At 47.6% G+C, this 22,733-nt stretch overlaps 1 protein-coding gene across 1 annotated transcript in view; it reads left to right on the forward strand.

Annotated features, from left to right (window-relative positions):
- LOC308520851 (uncharacterized protein) overlaps positions 1-22,733 on the forward strand; it is a gene marked incomplete at both ends in the record, with an annotated part of 135,138 nt that overhangs the window by 111,268 nt on the left and 1,137 nt on the right. Inside the window, 12 exon segments of the mRNA XM_081093562.1 lie at positions 15-124; positions 7,929-8,078; positions 9,134-9,187; positions 9,814-9,981; positions 12,019-12,175; positions 12,361-12,533; positions 13,240-13,509; positions 15,028-15,237; positions 16,429-16,602; positions 18,039-18,300; positions 21,367-21,433; positions 21,516-21,642. Coding sequence (XP_080949688.1) covers positions 15-124; positions 7,929-8,078; positions 9,134-9,187; positions 9,814-9,981; positions 12,019-12,175; positions 12,361-12,533; positions 13,240-13,509; positions 15,028-15,237; positions 16,429-16,602; positions 18,039-18,300; positions 21,367-21,433; positions 21,516-21,642 — 1,922 coding nt within the window.

Consider the following 22,733-nt stretch of genomic DNA (forward strand, 5'->3'; position numbering starts at 1 on the left):
GTCTCTTCCCCTAGACCTTTGGAAATGCCAAGTCATGAAAGAAAGCTTTTCAGTTATCAGACCACAAATAGTTGAAAAATTTATGCAGAGATTAATGGAGAACTACCAGGATGGTGGACTAGAGGTATGTATTAAAAAGTAATCATTCTGTACTGTGTGTGTTTTTTTAACATAAATCCAAACAAGGAAGACTTTCCCCTACACCAGTGATTTTCAACCACTGCGCCACAAGAATTTTTAAAACATGCAATACCAACTCTTCAGTCAGGGGCACTGGCCTCTTTTCTCTTAGATTGTCAAATTAAAAAATGACAACAGCCAACACAACAATAGCAATCTGGTGTGAATGAATCAAAATTATATCTATTTTTTTGTCAGATTGGCAAAAAACATACTGTATTTTTGGTGTGCCGCAGCATTTTAGTAATTAGTTTATGTGTGCCATGAGATGACAAAGTTTGAAAATTGTTCTATAAACACAACTCCTAATGCTTTCCTTACTCCCTCAGGACAAAGATATGAATACTGAGCCCAAACTCAAGGTAGTAATCACTTTAATTTTGGAAAAAGACTGATTTCTAACAATGATGGGAGAGAAATTAGAATATGCATGCTGGCTAATTTCAGATTTGGCCAATTTTTTAAAGTAAGCTTGGGGTTTATTTATGAATGAGTTCTTTTTAGCAACATCTCCTATTATTGGTTTTTTAGTATAGAATATTTAAAGAGAGAAACAAAAATAGCCTATAATACCACTTAAAAACATTTTTTTAAATGTACAACATGGGGAGAAAAAAAAAAAAAAACTTAGCCCAGAAAGGTAACATTTTTATCGCTCCTCCATTCCACCATCCCGTTTCCTCTCCACAAGGAAACCAGTGTCAAACACTTTTTCTGTGTATACATACTTGAATCCATAACAACTCTATATAGTATATGCAACACACATATACACAGTCCAAGGCACTTGACAGCAGTGCCTTCCTAAATCAAAGGAATCCACCAAAAAGTCAGGAGTATATGTGGATATTAAGCCTTAACAGAGCTTTTAGGATCATTAACAAATTAAACATACGTGCATTAGGTTGACATGAATCCAGTTTCCTTTGAAATTCAACCATTTTTAAAAACCTGGCTTAGCAAAATGTACTCCATTGTTACATGACAATGTTTTCTCTGAAATTACATTTTTTTAAGCTCTTCAAATGTTTTCCATAATTTATAATCACTTCAGTTCTTAATCATGAGGTAGAGCGTTCCCAAGCTTGGCTGGGGATATGCTTTTCCTCAGAACTGGATGATTTACACGAATTTGCCTCAAGCTTTCAGTTATACCCAAGTGGGACACTGTCTGTTGTGATGAGGGCTGAATGGTTCTTTCTGGGTCCCTTACACCTTGGAGATTCTCAGCCAGAGGCACAAAGATGATTAGGGTGGGGCTCAGAAAAATGAGTCCCAAACGGTGCGGCTGCCCTGGCCAGTGTGGCTCAGTTGGTTGGGCATCGTCCTGTGCACCAAATGGTTGCCAGGCAGATTCTTAGGGCACATGCTTGGGTTGTGGACTCGATCCCCAGTAGGGGACATGCAGGAGGTGGTCAATGGATGTCTTGCTCTCACATCAATGTTTCTGTCTCTCCTCTCTTCCTCTCTCTCTAAGAATCAATTTAAAAATCTTAAAAAAAAAAAATGTGTGGCTCTCCTTAAAAAGGAAGGAAATTCTGACACATGCGTCATCATGATGAACCTTGAAGACATGATGCTAAGTAAAATAAGCCAGTCACAAAAGCACAAATGCTGCATGATTCCACTTATATGAGGTATTGGAGAATAGTCAAATTCGTAGACAGGAAGTAGAAGGGTGGTAGTCAGCAGCTAGGGGGAGGAGGAAGAGGGAGTTAGTGCAGTAGGTACAGTTTCTGTTTTGCAAGATGAAGTGTTCTAGGGATTGATTGCACAACAGTATGAATGTACTTAATGTCACTCAACTGTCTACTTAAAAACAGCTAAAATGGCAAATTTTACGTTATGTGATGTGCTTTTTACCACGATAAGAAAAGAAAGGTTTGTGACTCAAGATCTGCTCATCCCCGATCCATATACCTCACCCCAACACTGAAGACAGGATCTCTAGGAAAGAACTGTTGGTACTTAGGAGGAGACGGAGCAAACCTTATCAGGTACAGCGGAAACTCAGGGCCCTCTGAAGAGGCCGGTATCTGCCTGCGGGTGTCTTGGAATAACAGGACTCCAGGCTGCGAGGTCCCTGCCAAGCCTGTGCCTGGTGGGCCTCTGGCCTCTTCTGGATCATCTGCAGTGACCGGGACTCACTCTTCCAACTCCTCCCTCTCTCCCGATTCCTGGAAGCTCTTGTTCCAGGCAGCTCTTACTGAGCTGGATTTGGCCATCCCGCCATCTCCACTATGGATCCTGGGACACCACGAGTCATGATTCCGACGCCTCACAATGAGCCTTAGATATCTGAGGGCAGGTAGGTCAGTCAGAGCAGCTCAGTGAGCACCATTGCTAACACGTGTGAAGCCCCTGTAACGTTACATCCAGGGGCCTGCTCCAGGAGGACACACCAGACAGGTGGGGGAGAAGAAATCATCACCCCTTCCTCCTGAAGGTGGCTGCCCGGCGCCATGGCATATGAACTGGAAAATGGAGCCGGTGCCAGGCCCCCCTCACCTGGTCTCCGTGAAGAGCCCCGACGACACGAGCACAGTACATGGAGGGCCTATGCCCAGCCTTCTCTGCTTCAGGCTAACCCACTTCACTTCCTTCGTCACTTTACATGAGCCCCCGCCATCCTGATCAATCTCTTCTAAATTCAAGGTTGTCTGTCCAGTGAGAATGCCCTTGACCTGGGGTTGTGATGATTAATGCCCATGTGTGTCAGGTTGCGGCAGCCAATTCAAGGCGAACAAGTCAACTGAGGCCCACGCATTGCCTGTAGGCATCCTGCAGCTGCCATGTGACTAGCTTTGTTCTTGATCGCTTTGAACCTTTTGAACTCTTTAAAACCTGGATTTTTATCATCCAGGATACACTCTCTCCCTACCTGCCCTTGCTGTCCTCATTCAAGTCATTTAAAAACAGCGTATGACAGGACGGGCCCCAAGCCCTATGCTGCCCACTCTGGGTCCCCTCCAGGCTCACTAGGTTCTTTGGGCACAGTCTGTCAGCGGCCAGAAGCCCATCCAGTTGTACTGTTCTCCATTTGCCCAAGCTTGTCTGAAGAAGCCTCAGATATCCTGCTAAAATTCAAATACGCCGAATCTACTCTGTTTCCTGAGGTTAATCTGATCTGACTTTTCTTGAACCCATGTTGGCTTCTAGTAATCTTTGCTTCCTTCTCAAGAATCTAAAACCCAGACTTTTACAATTAATTCTAACATCTTGCTCAAATTTTATACCAAACACCCTGGCCTGAAGTCAGAGACTAACCTTTATTGCAAATCAGAGCAACTATCGTCTATTTTGTGGATTCCAGAACATTTCCATTTATATGCCAAGTCACTCACTCATTCAGCAAGTGTTTAGACATACATTTTTTCTGAGCACTTTATTAGAGGTATAAAGGCAAAAGATACAGTTGCTGCCCCCAAAAAGCTTACTGAAACAGTTATGTGAACCGAATGTCAGCAATGTTGAGAAAGGCACTTCGCATTAACTACTTTGATAGAGGCAGACACAGAATGCTATATGAGTTGAGAGAAGGGGGCACAGTCCTGCTAGAGGATGGGGGCAGAAAGCTATCAGGGAAGACTTCCTGGAGGAGGTGTATTTGGGTCAAGTCTTGAAGAACAGGTAGGACTTAACAGATGAAGAGGGGTCAGGGAAAGAAGGCAGAGCCATCTAGGAAGGGAGTATAGTAGAACTCAGAGGTGGACATTGGAAAGGTGGGCAGGGCCAGATGCTGCCAGGGCTTGGTGTGCAATTCTTAGGAGTTTGGATATCATCCTCGAGTCGGTGGGAATTCACTGAAGCATTGTGTCAGCAGAGGTGGGTTTTAGAAACATCATCAAAACGCCTTGCGATCCTGATGTTAGACAAACTGTCATGAGAGCCTCTCAGATGAAGAAAACCACAAAAGAGCAATTTGCTCCCAGCAGGTCCAGACTTTTGCCATAATGAGACCTGGCACCTGCCATGCTTCACCTCACACTGGCTCCAGAAGAATCCCTGTGCAACCTCCTGAGCTATCAGTCAGTGCCATCATCGTGGGTCCGGGTTAAATGTTGGTGAAGGAGTCAGCTTACTAGAGGGCTGAGCTAATGGTCCTCACTCTGGGATTCTTCTGGAACCAGGGGCTGGCCTTGGAGGGGAAGTTGGCTGATGAAGCCCCTTCCTACTGTATTTTGACACAGAGGTGACATTTAGTAACCTACAAAGGCAGCAGTGGGTTGCAAGCTTTTTTATATATTTTTTTTTATTTCAGAGGGAAGAAGGGAGGGGGGAGAATGATAGAAACATCAATGAGAGAGAGAGAGAGAGAGAGAGAAAGAGAGAGAGAGAGAGAGAGAGAGAGAGAGAGAGAGAGAGAGAGAGATCAGCTGCTTCCTGCACACCCCCTACTGTGCTGCTCAGGTAGCTCCAAACACGCTTCTGGAAGGCTAAGTATGCAGGCAGCAGAAGCAATGTTCACCCAGAGAGAGGGGCTGCCAGGAGCTTCCTGGACCTCTCGTCACCTGTCAGTCACAGCTTCCTGCCTGCCCGCCCCAGGAATGCTCCCCCTTCCAGGTCGCCACTGCAGAGGCCCACCTCTCCCTGCCTTCACACCAGCCCCTCTGTGCCATCCCCTGGAGCTGTTCTTTCAGCCCAATCTTCTGAGGCCTCAGCAGAGCCACTGAGGGAAGGAAGCAACACAACTTCTCTAGCCTCCGGAGATGCTCACGGCAAGTCCTGGCCATTCCCACCTCTTTGCTGTGACAGACTCACCCAAGGGTTCCCCATCCTTGCTGGGAAAAGTGCCACGCTGGCCAAGAGGAGAAGGCAGAGAGCCACTGTGGTTCAAGTCTGCATTTCTGTTTAGTTGGGGTCCTGTATCTGCAGTGGCCTTGGTAGTGTCAGTGTGAGAAGTGACTGCCCTGCTAACGGGCTGTTGGAGGCCCTGCTGGTACATTCGCGTCCCAGTGCTGCTGGCCGACTCCAAGCGCTGGGCCCCGCTCACCTGGATGGGGCCACTGGCCACACCTTGCTGGCCTCCAATCTGGTCTCAAGGCTTAAGGCTTTCACTCCCCCTCAGTCCAGGATGTGTTTCCTTTGTGATTATTAAATTCACATAGCCTTGGCCCTTTCACCATAAAAAGGTCAAGGTCCAAGGATGGTACCTTGGCTCCCTTTGCCTTGGTGTCAGCAGCTAACTCTGGCTCACTTCCCAGGGGCAGGATGGATGCCTCCACCCCACTCCACAGGGGTCCCCTGAGGAGGCTCTAGAGTGGGGGAGGCTGGGTACCTTCTCCTGACTCCCTGGCTCCTTCTCCTAAAATCCCCCATGAGCAGAGGTTTCCATCTACTGTTTCCATTCTGCTACAGTTAATGGCCTTTTCAAAAGCTTTACTATCTTCTAATTAATATATATTTTATTTATATGTGCTTTATATATAATTATTGCAATTATATATACATTTTATCATTGTATTAGAAAATAGGAATATGTGTTAGAAAATATACTCATAATCTTATCCTCTACTGATAATCACTATTATTATTTTGGCGTATTTCCTTCCAAACTTTATAACATTTTTTCATTCATGTACTTTTTAATAAAATATGATTACTCTATATGCCCTTTTGTTACAGTGATTTCCCCCCTTGACTATGTGTTATAAATATGTCTCTTTATAAGTAAACATATGTCTACAGCATGATTTTGGTGGCTGTTTAGTATTTCATCGTATTGATGGGTGAGATGGATTCAACCTGTTTCCCATTATTAGGTACTTTAGATTGTTTCCGTTTTTCTTTTATATTAGAGAGGCTACTATAAACAACATCTGCTTACCTATTTTGTGTGTGTAGCATTTATTATTCCCTAAAGATAAATGCCTAGAGGAGGGGTTATTAGGTCAAAGGGCACAAACGTTTTAACGTTGTTTCATAGATACTGCTGGTCTGCCCTCCAAAACACACTGACTTCCCTTCCCATTAGCAGTGGTGAGCAGGCCACCCTCCTCGCTCACCAGTCTGGGTTTTATCACTATTTGCCGTCTCTGCTAGTTTGCCTCAATCACTTGCCTTGGCAAAGCCTGTCTGGGCTTTCTCTGGAGGTCTAGGGGGGCACTGAGGTTGCACTGATAGGACAGTGTCCTGGGCCTCGCCTGGGCAATTGAACCAGAGCCAGGGACCCACCCCAGGCCAGAAGGACGACCTAGTTTCTGCAGCAGACTGCCAGTGAGCTGGAGCCTTCCTGACCCTGAAGTATCACGGATACCGCTCCTGTAGCGTGAAGGCTGCCTCTTACTAGTAGAGTGGGCCCCATAAAACCCTCAGATACACACAGACCACTCACTGATACTCCTAGAGGAACACACCCAGACACAGCAACACTGGTACAGATAGAGGTATACAGAGAGAGATGCAGGCACACACTCACACGTCCACAAATGCACACAGACGCACATAAGCACTCACATAGACATGCAGGCCCTAGTCAGGTAGATCTGTCCAACCTTCCACATACCGGCTCCCATTTCTCTCCAGAGCCAAAATCTAAGCCTGCCTTGGAGGGGTGGACATTTCCTCTGTTCCAAATGGCCACCTCCTCGGAAGGAGAGAGGGAGGGAGTGGGAGTGCTCCGAGAGTGAAGAGCAGGCCCTTCGGCCAGAGGAAGAGGGACTGCCAGATGCATCATTCTTCAGAGGGCCCTCTGGCTTTCGTCCAGCCCCACCCTCCCCCAGAGTGAGAAATCCACCCAGCCAGTGGGACACGCACACTCAGATCCCTGGCCTTCCTTCCAGACCACACGCAAGTGCCTGGGACCCTGGCGTTCCCTGAGTCCAGGGCCTCTTCCCCGCTCATCCTCCCTAGAGGGAGTGTGGGCCTCACTGCCAGCGTGTGCACCTGGCCTGAGGGGTGGTCCAGGGCGGCTGTGTATGGGCATGGAAGGCTGCACCGTCTGCTTGCCTGCAAGGGTCCTCTGCAGGGTGATGGGAGGCAGAAGGAGAAGCGATGGGAGTCGTTACTATAAACTGGGGTGGGGGGTATCTCTCCCCAAGTCACCACATTTCAGCACAGAACTCAGAGTAGTACAAGAGTGACAAATTCAAACTTTGCCTTCCAAGTCATTTCTTTTATTTTAAATAAATCATTATTGTTCAGATTATTACAGTTGCTCCTCTTCCCCCTCCCCCCCATAACTCCCCTCTACCCGGTTCCCACCCCACCCTCTGCCTTTACCGCCACCCCCCCCCCCCACTGTCCTCATCCATAGATGTACGATTTTTGTCCAGTCTCTTCCCGCACCCCCACACCCCCTTCCCCCGGAGAATTGTCAGTCCACTCCCTTTCTATGCTTCTGATTCTATTATATTCACCAGTTTATTCTGTTCATCAGATTTTTTCTTCACTTGATTTTTAGATTCACTTGTTGATAGATATGTGTTTGTTGTTACCCAAGTCATTTTTGATGGTCTGTTTTCCAAAGTTGGAGAATTAAACATTTTTATCTTAATAGTTTGTTAGTTTGATTTATAACCTTTAAATATTCAGAGTACTTAGACATATGGTATGTGGGCCTCCCCTTGTATGCATGTCCCTGGTCCTGCGCATGTTGAGGGCAGACCTGAAAGAGAGGCTAGAGCTGACGCTTTTCTAAGGAGGAGAAAGGGAAGTGGCTCTGTGAGCCTGGGCAGCCTGCGCCATGAGCCGGGCCTGGTGAGGCTGCCCTGCTGGCATGGCTGTGAATGGTGCCCCTTCCTTTTCAGATCACGTTCAGGAAAGACCACCTGGAGGCCTGCCTCCTTTCCCTGGGGTGTGATGTGATGGCGCGGGAACGCAGCAACTTCGAGAGCTACTCCATGTGTTACGAGCATGTGCTGGAGCACACGAGGCTGAAGCTCAGTCAGACGGAGCAGGTATGTCCCCCAAGGCCAGAAGCAAGGGGGGAGGTAGAGGGAGGGAGGCCCGGAGTCACTCCGAAGAAGAAAGTGAAACAGAGGGTGGGGAGAGGTGTTTTTATGTAAGAACTGGGGGTGGATGGCACGCTCCAAATTCCTCTTCTCATTGGCTCATTTTCTCCTGCTAGTATTCCCAGCCACAAAGGGGGTGGCCCCAGCAAGAGTGGATTGTGTGGGTTGGAGGTGTCTAGTGGGAATATAATAAGAGGTGAGCAACTAAGAAGCTGGCCCCCCAGGGAAGATGCATAGCTGACCTTCCCACCCTTGACAAACACTAGGCACCTGGTGCTGTTCTGGTCTAGCAGAGAAGCCAGGATCCTTGAGTGAAAGCGTCTTCAGGACGCACATCATGTCTCTCAGGATGAGGCTTCCTTAAAATGAGACCCCACTGCGGGCCCCAAGAGTCGCGTCTCCTGTCCTAGATTGCATTCTTTTTGAAATGGATTGCATCGGAGGTTCAGTGTCATTTCAGTGCATACCTAAAAACAGTGCAAAGGTCTGAACAAATGAAGCATTAAAATATCAAATAATGAGTCTTGGCTCTGGCCCCCAGCTTGGCTTGTCCCCATGGCTGAGTCCTCTGTGTCAGTGTGGATACCTGTAAGTGGATGCTGTCTTTTGATGCTGGACTGGCCATCCTGAAGCACAGTCCTGGCTCTGGGTGGGGCCCAAGGATCTAAATCAGCGGTTCTCAACCTATGGGTCGCGACCCCTTTGGCGGTCAAACAACCCTTTCACAGGGGTCGCCTAAGACCATCCTGCATATCAGATATTTACATTACGATTCATAACAGTAGCAACATTACAGTTATGAAGTAGCAACGAAAATAATTTTATGGTTGGGTCACAATATGAGGAACTGTATTGAAAGGGCCAGTAGGTTGAGAACCACTGGTCCAACTGAAGCTCCATGAACACAAATCGGAAGTGTCTGGAGCATGTGGTACTGAACTGGGCCGTGGTTGGAAGAGTGCATGTTTGAGCTTAGTTGTGCACTGCTTTCTTCTCTTCAGGAATTAGATGTTTTACGAAGAGGTCAGAGTCCACCTGAGGATAATGCTGGCCAGGTAGGTCGGCTATTACTAAAACGTTTCTCTTCTCCATTTCTCAACTCCACAACTCCAGGGGTAGCCACGCCTGGGACTCCCAGGTGTTGCTTTCCTGTGCCCCCTCGAGGAAAGCTCCGCCAGTGAGGGTGTGCTGCAGAAACATCTGAAGGCTGATGTTCACTTTTTAAGCAATGTGGGGGTTTTTTATTTGTTTTATTCGGTATTTTTTGTTATTTTTATTGATTTGTTTTTTCTTTTTGTTGTTATTTTTGGGTTTGGGAAAGAGGTGTTGTTTGTTTCTTTTGAGGTCGGTTAAAGTGCAATTCCAAAGAAGAAGAGGTGTGTAGGCTGAAGTATCAAGGGGCATTTGGACATGGAGACCAAGAGAGTTGAACTCTGTCCTCCAAATGAAAAGCAGTTAACTAGTGTATCCTCTGGGGTCATTCATTCAGCAGCCATTTACTGAGCACCTACTCTGTGTCTGGTACTGTTCTCTGACCCTCAAACCCACCTAGACTCTCCACCCACATTTGCACAGCAGGATACTCACCTTGTACCTTGGCTTAAAGGAGAAGTGCACACGGTAGCGGCAGTTTGGAATTCCCAAACTATCTTCCATTGAAAGAAACTGTTTCTGCTGCTAGGTTGCGGAGCTCAGTCATGATATGATCATGGAAATCACTGCTCTGAGAGCCCGCCTCACGGATTTGGAAGAGGAGAATCTGAACCTCGAAAAGCAAATCAGAAAAGAAGTGCAAGAAGAATATGCAGATTTAGTCAAAACCTTGTTCATGGGTTGTTTACACATGAAAGTAAGTGGCCTGGGTCGGACACCGGGGCAGTCCTGTGGGGAGCGGGTGCAGCTGACCCCATGGCGCTGCACACAGCGGGGTTGACGACCAAATGGCCATAAGAATTTTCCAGCTCTGACCTTTCTCTACAGAGAACGAGTCAGCAATGGGTTGTCGTTATTTTACGAGAACAGACACTGAATTTTAGGTAATTTAGAAATTTGCTCTTTTCCTCACTCTACGGCCAGCTGAGGGAAGGAAGGGGGGGGAGGGGGTCTTCTTCTCCAATGTCTGTTAAGTGTGATCATCCAAACAGCAGAGGACAGTGCCCTGGGCCAGGCCAGACCCCAGGCACCTCCAGAAAGCTCGCTGGGCAGATTCAGAATTCGGTTCATCTTTCGAGATTTTTCCAGCCCTCAAAATGCCCACCAGCCTTTCTCTACCATCCGTGTCAGGGAGCGGCTGACCTGTGAGTGAGGCCCATCTGGAAGAGCAGTGATGGGTGCCCATGTGCTCACAGCACTGAGGAAGCCTGTCGCTTTCTCATGACGTCTGAGCAGCTGTAAATAGAGGCCTGGGTGCCTAGAATGGGTCATCGCAGAGCCCAGGCCAGCTGTCCCACAGTACAAATCTCAGTTCAAACCCACCACCCTCCAGTCCACTGCCCACTTCCCCGCATTAGACATCCCCAGAGCCAGCCCCAGCAGGTCCTTCCCTATGTCTCCGGGGAGTCCAGGGCTGTCCCAGGCTTATCACACTGAGAGGAGCTTCTGCTGATGCTCCGCCCTGGCCTGCTCATTCCAGAGAGGGCTGGAGAGTCCTTCTCACTTGTGAAGGGCCCACGGAGTACAAGCGCTTACAAATATTAAAGGATCAAAACCAAAATGCGTGGGCCTGACGCTGCAGGGGAGGGGTGAGCAGACAGTGAAGGCTGGAATCTGCTAAGCCATCTTTCAAGTGTGAGGTTGTTGAAAATGTCTTGAGTTCTTTGTAGCTTCTGCCAGATTCCTAGACAGAAAGTGGATTCAGTGCTTCTCCCAGGCTAAACTAGTTCTACAACGCCCCCCAATTCTGCCATCAGGTTGACTCAGCAGAATCTGACCTGATAAAACACTGTGGATTAGTCACTAACGGGGAAGTCCCTGTTCTACCCCAAGGTCTCAAAAAGATGGTGAAGCTTTTGTTGTGTGGCCAGCAGCCGGCTCCCCGCTGTGGCTCCCAGCGGGGCACTCTCCTCCTGCCTTCCTCCCCAGGGAAGTGATTCAAAGGTGAGAAGACTCCCCACTCTCACCTTTAACTGAAGAACATTGAGTTTCCAGTGATCAAGTCATTTCACCATAAGCCATTCAGAACAGGCTATTAGTGAGATTTCTGCTGGACCTAACTAGGAAGGCAGCCAGCCCAATTCCTTCCTCTGCTGTATCTATTTTTAATGGACTTCCCCGTTAGTAACTAATCCACCGTGTTTTATCAGGTCAGATTCTGCTGAGTCAACCTGATAGCAAAAATCCTTAAATTTAGTTCAACTGGTATGGTTCAGTGGTTGAGCATCGACCAATGGACCAGAAAGTCATGGTTCAATTCCCAGTCAGGGCACATGCCTGAGTTGCAGGCTCCATCCCCAGAATGGGGCCTATAAGAGGCAGCTGATTAATGATTCTCTCTCTCATCACTGATGTTTCTATCTCTCTCTCCCTCTCCCTACCTCTCTGAAATCAATAAAAACATATTTTTTAAAAATCCCTGAGTTTAAATGTCTAAGTAACCACGTGGGGGGCGGGGGCGGGTAATTTTCCATGTGTGATCTCCCACTCTCCTGCTCACTCGACTTGCCTTGGTGTCTGACAACCTAGGCAGGCTCTCCAGTGGTGAAGCCCTGCGGGTGGAAGGCCACACTTAACGGGGCTGCTAGAGAGACATCAGGTAATACCTGACGAAATAATTGTCTGGGCGGGTGGATGCTGTTTCCATGTGAAATCATTTCTGAAAGTTGCGTTTTAGAAGGCAAAACGACTCTTCCACTACTGCCTTTCCTGAGCCCGAGTCTGCGGTTTGCAGGAGAAGTTGCATGAGCATCAGCTTAATTTGATCCAGAAAGTGTGTGAGCTCATCAGCGAAGTGAGAACAGAATGGATGGATCACATGAAGGACCTAAAGGAAAAATGGGGCTCTGCCAGACCTGATGAAGGAATGAAAGAAAGTGCAGCCAAAGAATGTGATTTCACTTAGCAATGGGATATCAGCACGTCTTCCAGCGTCTGACCCCACCGCTCACTCTGCATTCCAGCCGGGTTCCCCTGGGAAAGCAATGAACGCATTGGGCATATTCAAAGGGCACAACTGTGTCATCTACTGGAAGGCATGTTTCTGACGTTAGGGTTCATGCTCTCCCAAGAAAAGTGTTGGGGGCAGCCTTTTCTGAAAGTGAGCCTTCTTCACAGGAGCAGCTGCAGGACTTGGAGCAGGAGAACTGCAGCCTGGCCGCCCTGGTGTGCAAAGTGAGGAGCCTGGGCCGCTGGAGGCTGGCTGTGCAGCAGGCTCGCTTCCAGGACCAGCTGAGCAGGGCCCAGAAGGTGAGCGGTGGGGGAGGCCTGGCCCTGGGGGTGGGCTGAGGGGGGCTTGACTGCAGCTGCTCCAACCATCTTAAAGGATCTGACAGTAGAGCATTTTTCCAGGGAACAGGCAATGTCAGAGCCTCGAGAGAAATAGGAGAGAGCCAGAAGCAAAAGGCAAAGAAGCAAACGGGAAAACAGATCAGAGTTTAGAGCAAGGAAAGGGAAAATATGGAGGAGAGACTTTACCAAGGGCTTGAGGCGGCATTCTGCAAAATGCTCCAGCCTTGGCCAGCTTGGCACAGCGGTTAGAGTGTCCGCCTATGCACCAAAGGGTCACAGGTTTGATTGCCCGTCAAGGGCACGTACCTCGTACCTCGGTTACAGGTTCGATCCCGGGTCACGTGGGGGAGGCACCCGTTGATGTGTCCCTCCCACATGGAAACTTTGCCCTCTCTCTCTCTCCCCCTCATCCCCTTCTACTCTTTCTAAAAAAATCAATGGGAAAAATATCCCTGGGTGAGGATTAACAAACAAACCAGAAAAAAAAAAAAAACTTCAAATCTTTGCGTTTCAAACATGATTATCTGAGGAAAATGAAGTAACAATATAATAAGTGGAAAATCCGCTTTAAGGTAAATTGAAACCAGAGCACGTATAGCGCTCTGGGAACTTTTACTCACTGCTCTGGAAGCCTTCCCTCTGGTCTGTCCTCTGCTCTCAACAGAAGTCGCGTGGTGGGGGCAGCGGCCTTGGGGTGGCGGGTGGCTTTGAGGCTGCACATGAAGCTGAAACTGTGGGAAGGAGACTCATTTCCCATCTTCCTGTGTTTGGATGTTCACAGGAGGCCACACAAAGTAAAAAGGAGTGTGTGCGCACCAAGCTAACGGCAGAACAAGAAGTGGTTTTATTTCGCCAACAGCTGCTGGCCCTGAGGCAGGCCCTGGCCCGGGCTCAGGCCCACAATGTGAGGGTGTGCGAGCAGCAGGAGAGCCAGGTACCTGAGCCCGGGGCCGCCCTGCAAAGCAGAATGTGGCCCCCGGAAGCCGCTGGTGCTGCCTGTGGCCGTCCCCGGGGCTCCTCGGTGTGAAGGCAAGCCGTCGGCGCGGCCAGAGAAAGATGGCCCGGGTCTTGGCCTCCCTTCTCCCTCCTTTCCAGCCCAGAAACCAAGCGCAGTGGCCAAAAGGCTTTCGTTCTTATTCATACTTGGCTTAGATGGTGAAATGTTACTTATACATAAGATTATTTAAGAGTGTGTGCTGGCGGGGAGCAGGTTCTCTGATGATCTTTTCACCCAAGAGGTCTGGGTCTCTGCCTTGAATTTGATCCTTTCATCTTCCAAGCATTCTTTCCATGAGAGTGTGGCCCAGCTGTCATTATGCCCCAAGCAGGCCTTTCGGTCCTTTCCTGATGACCCACGCTAAGGCTTCATTGCAGACGTTTCTGCTGCTCAGTAGGGGCTGGCACAAAAATAACACGTTTCCAAGTCTAAGCTCCTAATGACTGCGCTGACCCTCTGAGCATGGAGGAGGCAGAGACCCCGGTTTAGAGAGAGAACGGCTACGTTTAAATAACAGCCTGGGAAAGCTGGGCATATTTAAATCAAGAAATATGATTTGTTCCTTTTGGATTCTAATTTCTCCATCATTGTACAGCAGGTGATCATAGTGTATAATTATGTAAACAGCAAAGTCACCATGCAAGTATAGTAAGCCCTCACTTAACATCATCAATAGGTTCTGCAACTGTAAGCAAAACAATACATAACAAAACCAATTTTAGCACGGGCTAATTGATAGAAACAAGACTTAAGCTCTAACAGCATCTCATCAACATTATAATGAAATGACGGACAAAACAATGTTATCCAAAGACCTGCTGTAGTAATCATTGTTAGTAGTGCTATAATTAAAGGCTGACCATATGGTCCTTATGGTGCTACTGATTAGAATAATTTCAGAACAGAACCAAATTATTACAACTGTTTCCTTCTTTAGCCATCTGGAATCTGGCTTCCCCAAAGCTATTTTGGAAATCCAAATGAAGGCCAGGGTAGGCCCTCCCGCCCCACTCATTGCGTGTCTTGGATCACCTGTCTCCCCAGGTTACCCCTGCTCCCTCGTGATAAATGCTCAATGATGATACAGATGCCATTTCTGATAGATAGAACTATTCGGTTAATAAGCTAAGTAACATACACATTATCATCAAATTCTGGTATTATAAAGACCAAATTACTTGATCTGGTGTTGCTGGATAGTGGCATTATCGCTTGCCTGGCTATGATTTTATTATTTTGTCTTGTTTTTGCCCTGACTGTTGCCTCGAGGCTCGCAGTAAACGCCATGCCCACATCCTGATGGTGTTGCCGCTGGGCTGTCGTACCGTGAACTGAGGAACACTCCACACAGTTTTGTCCCCGGCCCTAATGGAGGTCCCCCAACTTCTAGATCCCTGCCTTGTGCTGAGAAGAAACTGTGCCTTTCTCGTTTCCTTTGGCCTTTTCCTTCCTCAGGCCCGATTACTGAAAGAGTTGGAACACAAAACGACCCAGGAATCTCTCCACTGGCAGCAGCTGGATTTACTGAAAACCTCCAGCATGGAGAGGCTCTTGGAAGATGTGGAGCAAAAAGAACAGCACCTGCAGCTCCTGGCTGAAGAGGCTGAGCGGGCTGCCAGACTGGGCCAGCTCCAGAGGAAGAAAACTGAGAGAGAACTCCGACAGGTAACTCCAGCGACAGGGAGCAACAACTCGAAAGCGGGTCAGGCTGCCACAGCAGAACCCTGTCATTCTTCCCGTCTTTTCCATGCCTCTCACGCCCCCCAAGGCAGTGTTTCTCCACCTTCGTCACTTCTGGGCCCACCAAGAAAATGGAAATATTTATGCCCACCCTGGGCGATTGTTCCAGCTGCTTATGTGAGAGATGATGGCTTGCCTACCGCAGGGCCCGGTATGTTGGCACCTTCGTAACCCACTTGAAAAACACATTTCCACCTGGTTCTAATCCTTGAACCAGGTATCCTTTAGAAAATCATGCAAAAGCAACAAGTACTATGGAGGGTGGATTCCTGCAAGAGCCCCCATGGCCAGCAGTGGTTTCTTTATTTTATATATTTCTTTACTTTTAATATATTCTTGTTGACTTCAGAGAGGAAGGGAGAGGGAGAGAGAAATAGAACCATCAATGATGAGAGAGAATCTAAGTCCTTCATTTGAATTACCTCATTTAATCCTGCACGCCTCACACCGGGGATCGAACCCACAACCCAGGCATATGCCCTGACTGGGAACCGAGCCTCAACCTCGAGGTTCATAGGTCAACCCTCAATCACCGAGCCATGCGTGCTGGGCAGCAGTGGTTTCTTTAATCTATCTCCAACCTTGAATTCCAAGGGCAGACTTTGACCCATCTTGAGAGCATGCATGTCCTTGCCTACCTCCTGCTCCTGGGGGAGTCATTTAGGGCATAGACTGCTTGATTCACACCCCAAGCCCCCAGCTGTGTGGCTTTGGGTAAGGTCTGTGGCTCTAGTGTCCTCATTGGTGCAATGGAGAATAATGTGCTCACCTCGTGGGATTTGGGGGAGGATTAAATGAGGTCAGTCAAATGAAGCACTCAGAACAGGGACTGATACAGCTCTCTGTAAATACTGGCTGTTTGTCTTTTTGTTGGGAATATGAAGGTGGACAACTTTGGAAATAGATAGACCTGGCTTCAAATCCTGACCCTGCCACTAACTGGTTGTGTGACCTTGGGTGAGTCACTGCACTATCCTCGGTGAAGCAGAGGTGGGATATGCTGACACATTATCAAACATGTTTCTTTCCTTTGCTAGTATTTTTCCATTGGTTTAGCCATGACTGGCTGAGGGAGACTTATATTCCTGGGGTGGCCTGGACCCACACTCTCCCCAGGAAGCCGGAGAACTAACGTATGCAGCACCAAAAAGCATCTCTGCTTCCCAAGCATCTCTGCTTTCCCCTCCGATGAGAAGGCAGCTTGCCCAGGAGCGCAGCGTGAAGCTGGACGCTTTCCAGCGCGTAGAAGAGCTACAAACATGTTTCCCCTGGCTCCCCGGCCCCTCGTGGGTAATGAGGATCCCACACAAATCCCCATAGTACATAGAGGAACCTTAGGCCTAAGTTATATTAGGACGTTTTCCTAGCTCTGAGGATCTGATCATCTACTGGAAGTCAAACTACACTTGAAAGCATCCTCATATACAAGAAACCACCACCCTTTCACATTTGCAAGACAAGCCTGTGGCCACAGCTCTGAAAGTTTAGGGGCCTTCTGGCTGGGTCTCTAGAAACAGGATTTGAAACATACCGTGGAATGTTTGAGATTAGCATGTGTATTAGCTTAGGCAAGCTGCTGTAACAAATTACCACAAACTGGGTGGCTGAAAACACCAGGACTTTGTTCTCCCACAGTTTAGGAGGCCAGAAGTCTGAGATCAAGGTGTCGTTCCGTTAGAAGGCTATGAGGAAGCATCTGTTCCTTCTGGCTGCTGGGGCCTGCCTGCAACCCTGGCGCTCTTTGCCTTGTAGCTACCTCACTCTAGTCTCTGCCTCCCTTGTCACACGGGCTGCACCTGTGTGTCTCCCTGTGTGTATGAACCCTCTTCTCTTCTTATAAGGACACCAGTCATTGGAATTAGGGCCCACTCTTACCAGCATGACTTCATCTTATCTTAGTTTCATCTGCAAAGACTCTTTCCAAATAAGATCACATTTTTAGGTTCTAGGTGGACATAGATTTTGGGGGGGCTATTCAATCCACTGCACTATTATTACTTTTTTATATTTTTTATTGATTTCAGAGAGAAAGGGGGAGAGAGAGAGAGAGAGAGAGAGAGAGAGAGAGAGAGAGAGAGAAACATCAATGATGAAAGAGAATCACTGATTGGCTGCCTCCTGTACGCCCCTACTGGACATAGAGCCCACAGCCCGGGTGCCCTTGACTGGAATCGAACTGGGGACCCTTCAGGCCACTGAGCCCAACCAGCCAAGGCTATTACTTTTTTATCATTAAAAACGTAGGTGATAATAAAAATAAATTTCAAAAGAAAAATTGCCTGTGATCTGTGCAGATGAGGTGCACTTTGGACCCAGGGACTCTGGCCAGGAGCCGTGAGTCAGCTGTGCAGGGAAAAGCCCCATGAGTAAACACAGAGGCTGCCTCCGGGGGTGGGCCTTCAATCTGGGCCTCGGGCTTTTCCTGAAGGCGAGGAGCTGAGCTGAGCACCGAGGTCTGGGAGAGATCGTCTTTCCTCTGCCTAAAGCCGTGCGATGGCTCCTGCATCGAGGTCCTTGGGGCAGGGGCATGGCTTGGGCTATGAGGACCTCTGTGCACAGGGCCCTCCCCACTCCCCTTTCACCGCTCTCCCTCTGGTAAAATAAACATAAAAGATAGAACTCTGTGATTAAACACCTGACTTTTATAAGGTAAAAAGGGGTCCCAAGGGCTACCTCTGCTCTTTTTTGGTTAAGTTCTTGGCCTTCCTTGAGTTCTTGATGCTCAGAAGGCTGAGTTCGGCCTGACCAGGACTCGTGAAGACTTGTATTCCTGGCGTGGCCTGGACCCACACTCTCCCCAGGAAGCCGGGGAACTAACGTACGCACCACCAGAAAGCATCTCTGCTTCCCAAGCACTTTCCCCTCCGATGAGAAGGCAGCTTGCCCAGGAGCGCAGCGTGAAGCTGGACGCTTTCCAGCGCGTAGAAGAGCTACAAAGTCAGCTTAATGACGCTGTGAGGTCGTCTGTCCCGATGAGCTCACCAGGAGGTAAGTAAGCACAGGCACTGCTCTGGCCAGAACAAGCTCCCAGGGCCCCGGGTCAGAGGCGAAGGAGGGTCCCAGGGACTAGCCATAACTACCCCGGGGTTATTGAGTGGGTATTTGATGAGATTTCCGACAGCCAGGAGAGAACCTGGACTTATTCGGAAATCTCATCAGAATTTTGTACTTTAGTTCTCCTTGAGTTCCTGCCATCCGACATTAAATGGTTCCAGTCAGAAAAACTGGTCCCAGGAAGGAGTGTGTCACATGCCACCTAAAGAACATTGGGTCCTTCGCTGGGTTTTGAAGCATCTCAATGCCTTGGGATATTAATGACCACATTTCTGAGATGGTATTCATAAAGTCCACTATGGCTCTTGGGTGCTGGGAGCTTGAGTTTTATGGAAATGGCACAGTCCCCCGGGCTCTGCAGCCCACAAGCAGCATGGAGCCGACGCCAGACCCCAGGGTGTCTCTACTCTGGCTTCCTCCCCTATGAGATGAGGACTAAGTCAAGTCCAGGTTCTCTCCTGGCTCTGACTGTCGGAAATCTCATCAAAAGGCAGTCACCACGATTCGCCTCTTGTTAAGATCAGCCACGCCTCTTCTTTTCTGTTCTGCAGTGTAGCCTGGTGATTGAGTGCGGGTGCTTTGGGCTAAGGTAACCAAGATTCAAACCTCGTCCCCCACACTTCTAGCTATGTGACCTTAGACCAGTTAGTTAGCCTCTTCGTAAAATGGAAATAGCTACCTCAAAGGGCTATTGTGAGGATTAAAGGACATCATGCATGTCTGGCACACAGTGCACTAAGTGTGCAAATGCTGGTTACTACACTCTCATGTCTGTGTTGTACTTTTATATTTCCTTCTGGCCACTTACGGTGTGGATGATGTGAGAAAACACAGCCTTTCAGAGGCAGAAAGATCTGTTTCAAAGATCAAGATGACAAAGATCAAGTTACTTTGGGTTTACTGAGAGCAGGGCTGGGCAAGCCCAGGGGCCCTCCCCACTGCCTCTGTGCCTGCCGCCTGGGCCCTGACAGCAGGCTGGCGTCCCTTGCCCCAGCCACCCAGTCCAAAGAGGAAGAACATCAAGAACATCCAAGGGCACTATTTTGGCCACTGGCCCTGAGTGTGACACAGTCCTTTCCACATGCCCTGGATTTTTGTTTCCCCGCCTCCTCTTCCCCTCTGCCATTTTAATCCCTTTCTGGGTTAATGTGTGTCATGTAACTGCCACCCATGTCCTTCAACACCTGCATAATTATGAAGGAGAGCCATGGGACATGAGGAAGGTGGGGGAGCCCTAATTCCCAGGACTGGGGATGTAGCAGGAGGAAGAGAACCTTTTTCCCAGGAAGCAGAGGTAGAAGTCACTCCCAGGCTCTGCCCCCATCTGTGCCCCTGTGCAATGACAGGAGGAGGGTTAGCTGAGGACTTCCTACCTGTAGACTCATTAAAGGGGAGGGACTGGGTCACACCAGTCTGTTCAGTACCCAGCACTCCCAAGGGGACAGGTAATATCACCCATGATACCAGTGCCACAGGGTAAGTCAGCGGGAAGTGTGGGGTGTCTCCTTTCTGCAGGGGCGGCGGCAGCAGCCTCCCTGCTCCTCACATCAGAAGCCGAGCCTTGGTGAAGGAGCGAACTCTCCTAACTTGGCATTAACATGGATTCCCCTAGGAACTTGCAACTCCTGAGGAACTATCACTTGTGCCAGTACAGTGATTCTCAAAACACTTCAGGGAAAAAAGGAAATCAATTGACTCACAAAACTGTGAGATAGTCAGTAGTGGACTGGCTTCAGTTAGTTTGATGAAGGTTGGAACTATTCCTTAGGACTGTTTTCTCTCCCTCCATCGCTGGGCTCTGAGAATGCTGAGAGCAGAAAGGAATGCTGGGAAGCAAGACGCCATCACCACGTAGCTTCCATCCTCTGTTGAACCTCGGGAGCAGGAATGGGGTGTGGAGATGGGACAAAAACAATTGGGCTCTGACTGGGCTCTGCACCCAATTCTTCATTTTATTTTTATTTTTTAGAGGGAGAGGGAGGGAGGGAGAGAGAAACATTGATGTGAGAGTGCAACATTGATCAGCTGCCTCTCGCACAACTCCTACTGGGAATGGAGCCTGCAACCTTTCATTGCATGGGACAATGCCCAACCAACTGAGCCACACGGGCCAGGGCTATGTGCCCTATTTTATTTATTTTTTAATATATATTATTTTAAATATTTTTTTATCCATTTTTAGAGGAAGGGAGGATAGAGAGATAGAAACATCATCGATTGGCTGCCTCCTGCACACTGTCCACTGGGGATCGAGTCCCAACCTGGGCATGTGCCCTGACCTGTAATCTAACCGGTGACCTCTTGGTTCCTGGGTCACCACTCAACTGCTGAGCCACATGGTCGGCCTCTGTGCCCAATTTTAAACAAAGCTCTTAAGACAGAGACTAAGCTGCTTGGTGGCTTTGGCTCAGTTCACACAGTTTTTCCCTGGAGCTGAGGATGGGGTCAGCCCACTCTCTCCTCTTTGCAGCAATTATTTTAAATATTCCTGGTCTCTTCAGGCCTTCGGACACTGTCCTTTTCCCCCATTTCACAAAAAAGTTACAAGCCTCTCAGATGAAAACTCCCTCAACTTCCTGTCCCCAGCCTACCTACATCGATATTGCTGTTAAATTTAAAAAGGTGCCCTTTCCTTCCTCTGGCCAATCCTGCTGCACAAGATCCCATATACTCTCCTACCTTCTCAGGGACCTTGAACTCATCGTTATCTGCTTCCTGTCTATACATCTGTCCACTTCCCACACATCTATTCTTCTAATCTTGTAATCAGCAATTATTGAGCATGTATGTGCCAGGATCATAAAATCCATTGTAAAATAAAATTAACATCTATCCAGTTGCATGAGCCAGAAATCTGGGAGATCTTCTCCTCACCCTGTCAACCCAGTTAATTACTAAGTCCTATCAACTTGAAGATCTCTCAGTCTGTCCACTTCTCCACAGAACAGTCGAAGTCACCCACCATCTCCTTCTCTTTAACTTGGTCATGTTACCCCTTAGGCAAAAGACTCTATCTAGGTTTTGACATTTTTGACTCAAAATTAATGAAGCTGGATTATATGCCCATGTTAAGCTTTAAAATTTTATAAATTACATCTAGGTCTGTACATTGCAATTAGAGATATAATTTAGCATTTTTAACATTATAGGCCTTATATCCCGGGCTCCGTACTCCTCAGTTCTGCTTCCGCATCATCCAGATACTCCCAGCAACACCTTTTAAAGACTAATCTTATGGGCAATAAAATAACAGGAAGGATTCAGAGGCCGAAGACTGTAAGTAATGATAAATCTAAATATATATATATATATATATATATATATGAATGAAACAATGAAAAACGTAGATATGAAGTTATGGTTTTAGGGTCACTTCAAACTTACATTAAAAATTATATGTCAGAATCTTATCTAGGTGCTTCCTTAGGTCTGGATAATAGGATTTGTCCATCAGTAGCTGCTGAATCAGTGTTTGCGGAGGGAAAGAGGGCCCAGGGCTTCCTATTCTGTGGTCTTGCTGATGTCACTCCTCAGTAATAAAAGTCTGATATTGAAATAATTAAGCTTGAGAGCACTTATTCAATTACAGTTCAGTAAAAGTCAGTTACGTTCTGCCTCTCAATTTCCTCCCCTTTTTCACTCATTTACAATAATCAACTAGTAGCATCCGATTCCTCCTTATCTGCGTTTCCTGGCAGAACAGAGTTTCAGAAGTCAGTTTAACACACGTGAGAAATCTGCCCTCCAAAGAAATTCTTGGAATGCAGATTAGCTTGAGGTATAGCACATACTTGAAGATTAAAAATATTTCAGCTCTTAGTTAATGTGAAACAGCATTTACATTCTCACCCACCGCCTTCTTTGTACTACTTGAATACACATTACACTCTTGCTCCAATGTCTCTCAGGATCCCCCCTGGAGATTTACATACCTAAAGAATTCTAAGTGTTATGCTAAGTGAAATGAATTCAGAGAAAGAAATGCCATATGATTTCACTTATATGTGGACTCTACAAAACAAAATAATCAACAGAAACAAACTCATAGACAGAAAATAAACTGATGGTTGGCAGGTGGGAGGTGGTAGAACTGGGGGAAAAAAGGTGAAGGGGAATTAGCCATGAGGATGTAAAGTGCAGCAGAGGGAATATATAGTCAGTAATATTGTAATAACCACGTATGGTGTCAGGTGGGTACTAGACTTATGGGGTTATATAACTGTCTAACCACTATACCCTACACCTGAAACTAAAGTACTATTGAATGTCAACTGTAATAGAAAAATAAAAATAATTTTAAAAAATTCCTTCTCTCTTGAGAGAAATTAAATAATTCGATCAGAGAAAATATGCTATTGTAAGGCCAC

The sequence above is a fragment of the Myotis nattereri genome, assembly GCF_964212035.1.
Source record: "Myotis nattereri genome assembly, chromosome: 6".
In the NCBI taxonomy this organism is placed as follows: Eukaryota; Metazoa; Chordata; class Mammalia; order Chiroptera; family Vespertilionidae; genus Myotis; species Myotis nattereri.